Source organism: Ammospiza nelsoni, chromosome 11, assembly GCF_027579445.1.
Source record: "Ammospiza nelsoni isolate bAmmNel1 chromosome 11, bAmmNel1.pri, whole genome shotgun sequence".
NCBI lineage: Eukaryota > Metazoa > Chordata > Aves > Passeriformes > Passerellidae > Ammospiza > Ammospiza nelsoni.
In genome coordinates this window covers 5,118,065-5,132,535 of record NC_080643.1, presented here as the reverse complement: position 1 = coordinate 5,132,535, position 14,471 = coordinate 5,118,065, and the positions used below count along the sequence as shown (strand labels likewise).

Below are 14,471 nucleotides of genomic sequence, written 5' to 3'. Positions count from 1 at the left end.
GCAGGGAAGTTTTTCCCTGCAGCCTCACAGCCATGCCAGGATCCCTGCTCAGCTCAGGGACTCTTCACCTCAGCACGAGCTAAACCCCCACATCCCAATGGAACAGGATCTAAGGAAAAAAACAGATGGAGAGAGTTTCTCCCCGTCAACATCAGTGAGTGGAATCTGACATCCTACAAGAGCTCTGTGCTCAACTCAGCTCCAGAGGTGGAGAGGAAATCAGGGATGCCCAGGCAGGGTGGGAAACTTCTAATTGGCTGCATTCCTGTGAAGTGATTGCTTCTGTTAATAGGATTTTATTGTTATTATCTGTATTAGGATGATCACAGGCTGGTTTAGATACCTTATGCTTGATTAAATAATGGCCTACTGTAGTGATTAATGGAAACATGTTCCAGTGGATACAAAACATGTATCTCTTTCCTGAAAATAGTGTGTAGCAACAATTTCTCAAAAAAAAAAAAAGAAAAAGGGGAAAAAAGGAGACTTATGCTGACATAGTTAGCATAATATATTTTGTTTCTTTGGATAAACTTTGATCTTGACAATCCCCAAGTTAATAGAAAGTTGTTCTTTTTCCCTCCCTATAATATCCTGTGTAGTGCACAGCTTATTCAGATCAATAGAAGCATATTTTCACCCCAGGAACACAACCTTAGAGAACTTGTAAAAAGGTCATACAAACTTTTGATGCAAACCATTATTTTTAATTCATGTGGTCTACCCGTGTTTCCTAGCACCTGAACTGTCCTTTCTGCAAATTACATTCCTTTTGTGAATAGAAACAGTTTATTAAAACTCCTGTATTAATTATTTAAATGAATTTATAAATATTTGAGGAAGCCCATGTGCAAAAAGCGCTCATAATAAATTATTATATTCTACCTTCATTGAAAGCTAAATTAAAGAGCTCTGATGATTGCCTTTTCTGAGAAAGCCTTTTCAGCTGCCTGTCATCACAAGGTCTGGGACAGGAGAAATTTTTCTAAGTAGCAGGAAAATCCATAAAAATCAGCACCTAAAGGTCAAGGTGGGATAACAACATTTGTACTAAATGTGAGCATCAAGTATGGGACCATTCCTTTAGCTGTGCTCAGTGTCTTATGGGGGAGCCATCAGTTTCCAGCCTCAGCTTTGGGATCACAGGTGTGGAGACTGAATTACTGACAAATGGGGCAGGAGTGGTGCTAAGGAGAGGAAAGTGAAGCAAGTGAGAGGAGAAATCCCTCACACAGATCGATTGATCGAATGAGAAGTCAGATACTGTGAGTGGTGCTGGTAAGAATATCAACCCTGAGAGTCTGTGGCAGACCAGCCTGAGCAGTGCAAAGGGATTTTGTACGCGAAATGAAATGGAAAAAATAAAATTATATTTAAAATGGCAGCAGCAGAATAGCAGAAACTTCTCTGGATAAACTTTTCTGGGAATTATTTCCTGGATGGAAGAAAGCTTCCTATTGTAGCTCCCAGTTTGGCAGAGCTGGTGGGTAAGAGTCACTTTGTGGATATTCCCATCTTTTGGGTCCCATTCTTTGTGCACATGGTCATGTCTGGCTGTCAAGGACATTGCACATTATAAATGGCAGGTGCCAGTCAGGACAGAAGTGTTTCTGCAGAATTTGGGTAATGGACAATTAAATTGATTAAATAGAAGGAGATGTCTGGTGACGAACCCCTTCATCCTGTGCTTCTTTCTTAATTGTGCTGTGTTTGAGGAGCCTCACCACGTGGATCCCATGGCAGTTTGGTGCAGTCACTCTGTGGTCATGCAGGATGGAGCAGGAGATGCTCCTGCTCTGAGGCCTCAGAGTGGTGATGGTTGGTAAACCCAGGGCACTTGCAGAGATGGGCTCAGCTCTCTGAGCAGTGACAGTTCAGACCAGTTGCTCACAGCCAGTCTTCACAGCTTTCCCAGCACTTTTCCACTGACCTGCTTCTCTTGTTCATCCGCCTTCTCTTCTGTTGGTGATCACTATTAAAGCAGAAAATTAGAAATATGGAGTCTAAGGACTGCGCCATAATGCCCAGAATTATAGGGGGCTCACTAGGCAATTATCTTTCATATTTGATCAGGTATTTTCGAAGATTAATATTTAAAAAGAAAACCCAGCCATTTCAACCTTGTTCTGTTTTAAAGTGCTTTAAAATAATGGAGGAAGGGACTGTTGTAAAAATTAAAAAAAAAAAAAAATACATCTAAAGCTTTCTATTCAGTTTTCTGGTAACTATAGCAATTCCCAGTGTCTTTGTTTAGCTATTTGTCTTTGCAGGGCTCCTGCTTGCATACATTTTGCAATTGGCAGAGCTGAACACATTCTGCAAAACCTTTTCCACTAATTCATGCTCCTAATTGTGAAGAGCTTGGGCTGGGTACACTCAGGCTGCACGTACATTCATTCTGCATGAGCATTAATGAGATCAAGTAGAACAAGGACAGATGTTTGTGAAAAACAAACTCCCTTTTGTAATGATGAGAGCAGAGCTTAGGGCTGAGAATCACCTGAGCAGAGTGGGCATGAGATTCCTGGAGTACCTGGAGTCTGGGGCTCACAGCTCCTTCCACCTTCTTATTTTTTCAGGAGCACATCTTGTGCATTACAATGGAAAAAATGATCTTTGTATAAATTTGGGATTATTCCCTCTGAGGACAACAGGGTAAGGTCATTTTATAAATTATTAATAGCAAAGAGTTACTTAGAGGAAGTGAATCCAGGTCCTCTTCAGGGTAAAAAAAAATTTAAAAAAAGAGGAAAAATATCACAGTGAATGGTAGTGAGTTTTGATCTTTTAAAATAATACAACTCAGAGTTAAATTGAATGGAGGCAAAAAGACATGAGCTGTGCCAATAGCAGCATGGCCATGAAATTTCAAGTGCCCATTAAAAGACTTCTCAGCTCTGTAAAAGGTCTCAGAGTAAATAAGCATTATGAGCACTGAAGGAAAACATAATTTCAAAGGAAAGCTTGTCAGTTAAGGTCAGTTTAATATCCACACTTGAATTTCACTGTTTGTAAGTCTTGCTGATAAGCTTTTATAATTGAGTTACTTCTCTTATTCCATGCATATTGAAGCAGTAATTAAGCTATGATATGAAATACAAAATATCGTGTGCTCAATTCATCAATTTTTGTTCAGTCTTGCAGTTCTTGTTCCAATTGCACTGGCATTGTTGCACTGAAATATCTCCCAATCTATCATGTCAAGATTATGCATGATGTAATTTGTAATAGCAGCTAGGGATTTGTTTACAAAAAACAAATGTTCCTTTAATCTCTGAAACAAAATTAGGCTTGTCTTACATCACAGAACAAAGATAGCTGAATGAATACAACACCTTTAATAAATCTGTAATTACCTTGTGTAGTTCTAGTTGGCTCATTTTGCTTGACCTTTGAAAACAACTTCCTCCACACAGATTTTAAAGTGTGCTCTTCTGGACTGTGGAGATAGGAGTGCTCTAAAGGTGTGTTGTTTATACCACAGCAATTCCCACTTCATGGAAGAGAATTTGGACCTTATTGTCTTTTCCCAGCTGAGATAATTGCAAGTTAACCAAACCACCTCCTCAGGAATTTTGCAGGCTCTACCTTCCAGTACCTCTGTGCATAAATCAGCAAACACCACGTGCGAGTTCAGAGTGCCGTCATTTGAACAATGAAACCTCCTTTGGTTTTCCTTTCACTGGAATCATCCCTGCAATGAGGGCACAGGGCATCTGACCCTGTGCAGGGTGGGCTTAGGTCAGTGGAGAGCTGAATAAACAAATTTCTGTAGCTGGACTGAAATATCTGGTGGGTACAGACACCAGCAAAGGGCTGCTCCCACCCTTTGCTGGGATTTTGCTCCAGGGATCTTCCAGGTCTGATTATTACCCTCTTTTAAGGGGAGAATAGCAGATGGCTTCTTGTGCTTCACACCTCTTTGCAGTCTCTTTTCCCAAAAGCTCCTTGATGTCCAGATTTTAGGAGAAACACAGAACCATAGAATCACAGAATTTTTGAGTTGGACGGGACCTTAAATCCCATCTCATTCACCCCCTGCCATGGGCAGGGACATCTTCCAGTGTCCCAGGGTGCTCCAAGCCCTGTCCAGCCTGGCCTTGGGCACTGCCAGGGATCCAGGGGCAGCCACAGCTGCTCTGGGCATTCTTTGCCAGGACCTTTAAAGCGCTTAGTCTTTTTCACAGAGGAGGAGAGGGACAGTATAATAGCTTGCATTTCAAAAGGAAAGCCAAAGCAAAAACCATTTCTCACTGGAAAACATACACCAAAAAAAAAAAACCCAAACCAAAAACCCCCAACCTAACAAAAAAAGGTGTCTTTCCTTGACTAATGACACATAATCGCATTATACCCCATTAATTTCTGTAGATTAGATGGAGGAATTTTCTGTGTGTTACAGGAATCTTCTGTGTTAACAAGAGTTTCTCTGGTAACGTGTATTTGGTAAAACACAATTTATACCCAAGTGGTACACCAGAATTTAATTTCATAACTGATAACCCTCCAATATATTATGCATGCTTTGTTATGCCTTATAAATGCATTACAGTTATATAATTTATTCATTTCCAGTGTTCTTTCATGGAGTGCTTTGCTGCCAGGCTGTGATTCTGGCACCTCGTTCAGTCAAAATTTTCACAATAGACTTTCACTCTCCCGAGCCCATTTCACAGCTTTTCCCTTCCACATCCCCAAATCCAACACCAGCAGCACAGGAGCTCATGTTTGAACAAATGGCAGCTTTTACAGACACCAGATTTGGTCTGAATTCTGCAAAAACTCAGTTTTTTTTTTCCCCTGCTTCTCCAGTAACTGTTGGATAGCACACTAAACACAGATTGTTGGTTTACATACATATATATTTACATATATATTTTTGTATATATATATATGAGATTTACAATCCCAGCAGCCACTGGAGGAATAGAACTCCAAGTCCACCCACAAACCTTTGTGTACCCCCCTAATCTTCATCTCACAGCCTGGCACTTCTCTTTCTGCATTCCAACTCATTCATTTACTTTATTAATAAATTACTGATCCTGAAAAATTACCATTGCATGGAGATATAATTCTTTGATTAGTCCTCAACTCTGATCAGAAACATGTCTGTGAATATTTATAGGTAGTTTCCTATTGTCTTTCCAAATATGTATAAATATGTTGCATTTCATTGGCATTTCATTAAATATATGACAATAAGATTAAACTCTCACTGGGTTATCTGAAGCTGTTCAAAGAGGGTATAAATAACATTGCTTCGTTGCACAAATGCTTCAGCAGCCTGCAGTCAGCCTTGTTCTGTAGGGAAGAGTGGATTCAGTCCCAAACTTTAGTAATAAATAGCAGCAATGGTGTCCCTAACCTACAAAAGAGCCCCAGACAGGTTGGGAGGGGGTCCTCAGTCACCTGAATGTTGGATTTCATGTTCTCATCAGCCTCATTAGCACTCATTAGTGCCAGCAGGTTGCTCTCAAATGCCCCACTCCCTTTGCAGAAAGGTTATGTCAGCCACCAATAAATTTACACACCTTAAACTAGAAACAAAGTTGGCAGCTTGATGCTTGTCTTGGATAAATGTTGCTGTGCAAGAATTCAGGAAATTCCAAGAAAAAATATAGGACTGTGTTCTAGCACTCTGGAAGGTCATAGAATACACTATGCACTTTTGGGGAGACAAGTTTATCATACGTGATTTATTTTATCATTTTGTGTCCTTTCTCTGTGCCACAGATATCTGCAAAAATCTGTTTTGTTGAGGCTTGCTCTCCTTTCCTTTGCAGAAATCCAGTTTCCTGATAGATAATGTGCTGAGGCTCCTGTTAGAATATCAACTATGATCCATGACTTTCAGAGAAAAAGTGTCAACCTTTAGTTGTGTCTGAGTTCAGTGGAATGTGGAATAATTGCAGCTTTAAAAAGCCTACCACACTTTTTGAGTACAGGATTATCAAATGGGAACAGGGTTGAGAGCCAGCTGCCAGCACAACTGGCCTGGGACCTGCTGGCATCTCCTGAAGGAATGCCACCAGAGGCCTCCCAGCCTGACAGCCTCTTGCTGGCTTCATTTCTGTATTTCCTAAAATCCCAGACTTTGAAAATATCTAAGTTGAGCCATGAGCGGCTGAGAAACATTTTGATTTCTTTTCCTTGTCATTGCTGCTGAGACCTTCCAACTGAGCAAATGGTTATGCAAATTCTACAATCCTCCTTAAACTCTGGGTGCTTTATCTGTGTGCCAATAAATCAGTGTTTTAGCCCTGGACAGCTGGGAACACCTTACAGGTGCCCAGAGGACCTGGGTGCTGTCCCTGTCAGTGGACTCAGGGAAGTGAAGATGCACATTCCCTCACCACAAAGGTGATGCCCATGAGGAATCCTGGTCCCACTTCAGCTGTGGGAGCCCCTCAGCCACGTGTCTAAGCAGCAGCTGTTTCCAGAGGTGCAAAGAAAAGGACATGGAAAAATGACAAAGCTGCAGCAGTTGATGCTTCCAATCTGAACAGCACTGAGGGCAAGAAATTCCTTGGCAAGATCCAAGTTTTTTATGTGAAATTTGCTCCTTAGCAGACCATCTCCATTCAGCTCAAAGGCAGGGATGTGCTTAAGGACTTTCTGACAGCACTTCACATCATTTTAATGTTATAATTTATTTTCATAGTACCTGAGAAACCCATTCTTCAAGTTGTACAATTGGAGAAAAAGATGTCACTCCCAAACTGCTGCAATTCAGTGTTTAAGTTCAGCAGGGCAGAAGAGGCAGAGGGCAACATACAAGGCAACACAGCAAGAATAACTCATCGTCTAAGTAAATAAAATTTCAAATGGCAAACTGGTATAGCAAGGAGATGATTTACCTGTAGGAATAGAGAAAATGAGAAGCAGCGCTGGGATTAAACAAACCTTGGGAGTTTCTGCTTCTCAGGCCATTAGCCACCACCACCTCTATTGGTCACATTGTTATGAGGGATGCACACAACATGTTTATGTCATTTTTCCTAATTTACTAATTTTCTAATTTAATAGCAGTATGTTGGCTGCTAGGAGATTGCAATGTAAGTGGTTTTTCTCTACTGAGGCTTCCCATGCTGTTGAATTAGCACCCTTATTTGCTGGTTTATGCAGGTATTAAAAAGAAATTGTTCATGGATTCTTTGCATTTAATCTGCCCTTTCATATTTAATGGTGCAGCCCACAGCATTGTTCAGACATGTAATACACTTAAAAATATCTTACCATAGCTGCTGAATATTTTGCAATGGAGAATCAGGAATTCTGAATGGAAAAAAATTTAAGATCTTCAATTCTTTCAATTCTATCAGTGAATTAATAGAACATTTTTTAAAAGCTGGAGAATATCACAAAGATCAGCGTGTTCAAAAAGAAAAAGAAAAAAAAAGAAATTTAGGTTGCTGATGTCTTTTTAATGTTTACTACAATTAAAAAATATTGAATTAACTCAGCAAGACTGAATTTGAGGCAATTAGAGATGTGAGACACCACTTGCTAGACTGATTGCACTGTGCTTGTATTTTAAACAGGAGAAATGTCCATTTTCCCAGAGCTATGAGAGGTCTGCTATCAAAGTCTGTGAAGCATTGCACTGCAGGAGCATTAGATTGATACTTCTAAAATTGAGTAAGATTGAATTAAAGCAGAGAGTTTGATAGTTTGGACTCCCTGTAGGAAACATCCTGCATTTCTTCCAGATAGAAATATTCAACCTGAAATCTTTTGTTTCAAATTTGTATTCTTTAACTTCTCAGATTTCTTCTCTACAGCTCCCAGAGTGGCTGCTATCTCAGTCTGTTTATGAAATACATAACCCTTTAAATGACACTCTTTCAGTCCAGTTTTCTCATCCTCCCAAAAAGTGTGTTCCCACCCCTGTAATTCATCCTGCTCCCCATGACATCCCAATAAACTAAGAGAAACTGCATGTCTCATTCAATTCTCTGAGATTTTGATGTATAAGGAATAGGTGAGCACAGGGTTACAGTTTTTCCCATTCTAGTTTATATCCTTTAAAAAAAAAAAAAAAAAAAAAAAAAAGACAAATTACTTGAAAGATTTTACCCACCTCTGTGCTGTTGCTATTGCCAAAATCTCCATCAGCGCAAGAATCTCTCACAGGGAGTTTGAACTTCCCTTTAATCTAATCCATTTAGAAAATGACTCACAATATATTGAATAAAGTGGAGAAAATTGATATCTTTTCATTAAGCTGACAAAGTCTTTTTCACTTCTGACATCTGTGAAATGTGTTCTCTATTTAAATTTTATTTATATCAATCTTCGCTGGTGGAAACGAGATTAAAACGGAATGCTCTGTACTTACAGGGAAAACTTTCCCATCCTGCAATGAGTGTCATACTGGCTTTGAAAATGAGCTGCTTATTCCTTGCAGGAACACAACACCTATGACCAGGAGGAACCACAATTTAATTTCTCCATTCCTTTGTATTCTATTTCTATATAAACAAAACGTGCCCACTTTATCACAGGCAAAAAGAGAGCTGTTGTGGCTTTATAATGGCAACTGCAGAAGCAATCTTGGAACATTTTAATACATAGCATGTTCCCTGTAAACTGTTGAAAAATGCATGATGATACTTTGCTCTGTTTCATATTTCAGGGTATTCCATAAAAATGAATTAAAGTTATCTGTTACTCTGTGAGAATGGTCTTATTGGTACATTGTTAAATATAATGTCTTTATACTTTTTGCCATATGGACTCTGTCATATTGTTAAAGCAATTTCCTAAATACAAATGCAGAAAAGTTAAGGAGAATTTTATCTGCAAAACAAAACAAAGAGAATTTGCATTTTCTCTACAGACAGGAGTAGCAAAAATAACAGAAGCAATTGCCTGTGGGTGTCTGGGCTGTGTGTGCTCATTTTCTCTGTCCATGTCCTGTTAACCACCTGTAAAACAGCTTTGAGGAACTGAGTAGCTTCAGTTTAATGCAAGAACTTGAAGACTGAGAAATGTGACACATAATAAATTCAGGGGTTTCAACAGGCATCTTTAATCAAATGGATTGTGTATTTTTTACAAACTTTGTTTCACTCAAGAGGAGGGTGATTGAATAATTATTGTTTCCATGTTGATTTGATCTTTTAGGTGTAGATATATGAAGGTGTTCAGTGCATTTCTACTGCCCCTTAATAGAATATTTTGATGCTGAAATTCAAGGGGAGAACTTTTCGCCAGCCAGCTGCCTTCATGCATCAAAACTTTGTGTTCTAGAGGATGCACAGGAGCAAATCAGAGCACGGTCACTACCCTTGTGCAACCTCCAAAGGTTCTTGTGAACTTTGAAGGCTGAATCCAACCTAAACTGGAAGTTCCCTGCAGCTGCCTAAGACTTTGGGCATTATGTTTGGGAACAAATATATTTTAAAATGCAATAGAATTGTATAAACATGATAAAATATAAGCTATTCTATTGCTTTTTCACTGTATTCTATCTGATCTTCAGATTTCTTATTTGTAGTTTATTTGTTTGGAGCCCATGCTTTGCAAATGCCATTTTAACCAAATTCTTTTTGTGTGTGTTAATCCATGCAGACTAAATACATCAAAAGTTAAATATTTTGATCAAAATTATTCCGTGGCTTTGCAAACAAAGATTTTAGAACAGCATTATTTAGGCTGAAAAAGAAACCTCAAGAATTTCCTGAAGAAAGTTGCTTTTGTTCCCAGCTCCATGGGTGATAAGTTAAGAGTTAAACATTCTTATAAAAGAGACATTTTATTGAAAATAGTTTAGATATAAACAATCCCTTTTTTAACCTAGAAGGTCATGGAAAAAAAAACAAAAACACTGAATTAAACACAAGCAAAGCAGGAATAGTCAAGGCCCTTCTGTTCCACATCCTTTTCCTTTCCCCAGGGGAAAGGGGATCTGTCTCAGTCAATTCAGCCTTGCATGGAGAAACTCCTGTGCTTGTGCATTCCCCGGACAGTGTGAAGAGCACAGTGAAAAACACTCCAGAATGCTACAGGTGTCTGATTCAGCATGATGTGAGCACTCACAGCCTGTGCTGCTGGTGATTAACTGGGATCTCTAATTCTCACCCAGGATGAGTGGTTTGGGTCACTGAGAAGCTCAGGTTCCTCAGGATCTGGGAATTCTTGAGTAAAAACCACCCTGAGGGGGAGCATCTTAATTTGAGCAATTTGACCCAGCTGCTTCAGCTCATCTCAAAGTGACATAACCTAAACATAGAAAAGCTGAATTCTTTCCCTGAGGAAGGTTTCTCCCCTCCTCCTACAGGTGGGCCCAATCTCAAATGCTGCAAACTGTGATTCATTTTAAAGTGTTTTCCTCCCTCTTTGAACAGAGCTGGAGGTGTAAAACTTTGAAATCAAGTAGAACTCAAAGGATCAGCAGTACCAAGAAAGACAACTGGTCCTAAAGATTAAAAGGCTCTTAATAGAAGAGAAAACCTATAAACACAAGATTTCGAAAGTAATTTTCTTTGGGTTTTGGATGCCCCTGCCGTGGTAAGGGGATGAGGACTAGACCACAGTGAGCTTTGTAGTGCTTCAGACTTAAAAAAGATTTTGCCTACATGCAGATTAGAAACAAAGAGGAGCTTTTCATCTGCAAATTTTCCACCATTATAAAAGGAGCCTGGTCTTCAGTCCAGGTGAGGGTGCTCACTGATGGCACTTGGCTGTAATTGCACTGTGATCATAAATCAATAATAATATGGATGTGTATACTAAAACCTGTACACCACTACATGAGTCAGTTGCCATTAGAGTTCAGCACTGACTCTGCATTTGATTATTTTTCAAGGTCAAGATCTGAATACTCAGGCTGCATTTAACAGCATTAAAAAGTAGTCAGATCATTTTAATTTCTATGAGCAGCATTGCCTCTCCATGCTGCCTCTCAGTCTGTATTCACCTCAAATCTCTCTTTTACAGGGTAAACTCCAGGCCAGGGCATTCAGGTTTGTGGGGTTTAGTACCTTGCACTGTAGGATCCTTCTCTGTGGTTATTTAATGCTACAGCACTGCTCCTAGTACATAACCATGATCATCACTTTTGATTCCATGTCACAGGATTCTTCTCACACATCCTGAGGATGCTCTGTTCTGATGATTGCTGTGCAGGCCAGTATTTAGCAGGATTTGGTTTTTCAGTTTGCCCACTGCACAGTCTATTATTAGAGCACAGATTCAGCCCTCTTGCTTTTTCATGCATAGCAAAGAGAGAGATTTTTTTCTCTGCTCTTAGCAGCATTAATGCTATCCTTCTGAAACAGGTGTGTGAGTAGCATCATTAAACTGCTTTGCCAGCACAGGTGTCAAGGGCTTTTTTTGTGTCTTGTATATATGGAGAAATTATATATTATGTGATAAAAATCAGATATATGCTGTGGTAAGAACCAAGAAAGACAACACTGAGAGCTATATGATCCTTGTAGGGCCCCTCAAACTGAAATATTCTATTCAATTTTATATTGAAGAATTTAATTATAAGCTCTGTAATGTCCTTAAATCAATGCATGCACAACAGGGCATTTCCAGAGCTGAATGCCAGTCAGCTGGTGTGTGTATATATTAATATATAAATGTATAAGACAGCTGCTTCAAAGGTATTTTGTGGGCTTGAAGCAGCCATGAGGGATGATATGAATGGGTTAAGCATCTCTCTTTGAGTGACTGTGCAGAAAGCTTTGACAGGCTTCCTGAGTGCAACCATGAAATTAATTCTTGCCAGAGAAAGCAAGCCACAGAAAGAGCCACTCATGAGCCAACTTGTCACACTTGCAAGGTTAGCTAAAGTTTATCAAAATCCCCAGACAAAAAATGTCATTAAGATACAGCTAAGGATATAGTCAGATACCAATTCCCAGGCAAGAAACTTCATTAAGGTACATTCAAGGTTGTAAACATATGTGCCAATTAAATTCAAACAACTGGGTCCAAACCCTGTCATTATTTACAATGGTAAATATTTGGAAATTAAAAGTTACTTTTAGAGATAATATGTTTTCTATAAAATTCATAATTGTGTTTCAACAAGCAGCTTCTGCTGCAGAGTTACCTTACCCTCTGTTTCTAGTTGTGATGGCATATTGGGAAAGCCAAAAGTCTTCATGGCTTCAAGTAATTCTGGATAGATTTTTGGTAAAAAAAATCCAGCTGTAGGTCCTGAAAGCAAAGCAGACATAGTTTTATGTGGAGTACATTGAACCAGAAGTCCTGAAGAATATTCTGAGGACAATCTCTTCAGACTTGCCTTGTTCTTGTACACGCCTGTGAAAATCAGATTGGCACTCAGGGACAGGGGCTGTGAGTATGGATGGTCCTTTGGTCTGCAGCAGAATTTTTGCCATCACAGCATTCCCTGCAGCCACAGCACAGGAGCAGACAGGATCTCCTGTGTGAGGAGGCTGTGGCAAGCAGTGCACTGTCTTAGGCAGCAGAGGATGCCAAACAAGTAATTAAATGTGAAATCCTTGCAGCTAAACTCCAATTGAAGGGACACTCTGCCTTTTAACTGCAGTGTTAGACCCTTGAGATATTATTTAATTAGATTTGGTCATTGTAACACAGTTGTGAACATTGTCTTTTCTCTTTTAGCTTCTATAGTGATTGGGAAGTGGTGGTGTGAGATGGAGCCCTGCCTAGAAGGAGAGGAATGTAAGACATTGCCTGATAATTCTGGATGGATGTGTGCAACTGGCAATAAAATCAAGACCACCAGAGTAAGTTTCCTTTCTGTCTGCACCCAGGAGGTCTTAACAGGAAAGGGAATCACTAATGACTGCTCACCCATGTCTTTCCCATCATCATGCCTGCTGGAAAAGCCTTAAAGACCATTGTCATGATCACCCAGTGCTTCTGGCCATAACTGGGTGAAAATTTAGATGGATCAGGCTGGTCAGCTGGGTCCAGGCTTGGCAATCAGCATGTTGAATTACCAGGTCACTTTCTTACAGACACTGTCACCTCCAAATGCCCCTAATGCACATCCCTGAGTCCCTTTCTGGTGGCTAAAGGGAAGAACATCATCTCAGAGGGATCTGCTGGATCCTAAACCCATTCCTCGGCTGTTCCAGGCCACATCTGGGTTAGCACATCTGTACAAGTGCTTTGGAGCAGAGGACTCAGCTCTCTGTTGGCACTGCAGCTCTCACTTCAGAGCAGCTCCAGCCCCATGAACTCATCAGTGACAGCTCTTGAGATGCTGCAGGGTCAGGTAGCACAGGCCAACAGGTGACAACAGCTTTCACCACATTGTGCCAGGAACATGCAGAGAGGGAGGGTGTGAATGAGCTGCCTAAACTCCCACTATGGGATTACCTTGGGAATAAAAGTGTTTTTTCAGGAATAGACTCTAGCTTTTCTTCTGCATTGTGTGATTGTTTCACAACCATTGTCTTCAAACTGTCACCTATACCTGTATTCAAAAATTTTAATTACTAATTTTCATATCACAATTGAAATTTTTTCCAAGAAAATTACACGATTGTCAACTCAAAATGCTTTTATAAATATGTAGATTTTAATTTTCTGTGAATTGGAAAATGACTTTTGAAATCTGCTAAGTGAAAAAGAGCAAATTTTCAAGATTTTTTCCCTGTTTGATAAGAAATTCTACATACTGATGCCCAGATGCTAATTCACAGGATGTGCAGCATAGTGTTGTGATTTCCTGACTTTTTCCTTTCTCTCCAATCCTAACTCTAGTCATTTTTCATGCCTTCTAGGCCTCCTGTTGAAGGAGGAGATTTTACCCTAATTGATCCCTTTGGCACCTGAATCCTTTTCTTTCCCTCCACAGGACCTACCCCAGGATGAATTATTTGTATTGCAATCCTCATTTCTGGAGCAGAGCCTTCTGCCACAGCAACACATTAAATTATCAGGACACCTACTGACTTAGGAGGTTTTCTTTGTAGGAAGCAGTCAGTGGCCCCCAAAAACAAGATCCATGTGGTCTCTGTCACCTCCTAGAGAAAAGGAGGAAGGAAGGAAGGAAGGAACTGGGTTTCCCTGACTCAGTTTCTCTTTCTTGGTGCTGTTCCTGCAAATCTCCCTGTGCCCACTGCTGATTTCTTCCACTGCAGCACCACTGGAAAGCTATTTCCTAATAAATGTGCCTTGCAGTTAAATTAAAAAATCCATGGCCACAAATTCACTACATGTCCTTTCCAGTGAGGAAAGTGGGGAGTTAAAATGGAAGAAAGTGATGTAGAACTAAGAAACAGCATGAAGTATCTTATACAATAATTCAGCCCTTCTGCAATCTCTCTACAAGTTATATAATTGAGGAATTGCATTTTATTTCTTCACTGAAGCTGTCCTTCTCTTAACTCCCCCAGTCCTCATCATATAAACTGGTTTAAGGCAATGGAAGTGATTGCTAGAAATTTAGGAGGTTCATTAATATGCAGATGTATGGTCCAATCTATTCAGTATGCATTATTGTATTTCATTTG

At 39.8% G+C, this 14,471-nt stretch overlaps 1 protein-coding gene across 5 annotated transcripts in view; it reads left to right on the top strand.

The window, feature by feature from the left end:
* The window catches only part of TAFA1 (TAFA chemokine like family member 1), a 215,555-nt gene that overhangs the window by 197,234 nt on the left and 3,850 nt on the right, over positions 1-14,471 (top strand). For all 5 annotated transcript variants that reach the window (XM_059480124.1, XM_059480128.1, XM_059480125.1 and 2 more), the window contains one exon: positions 12,610-12,734. In XM_059480124.1, the coding sequence (XP_059336107.1) occupies positions 12,610-12,734 (125 nt within the window). The remainder of the gene's footprint in view (positions 1-12,609; positions 12,735-14,471) is intronic.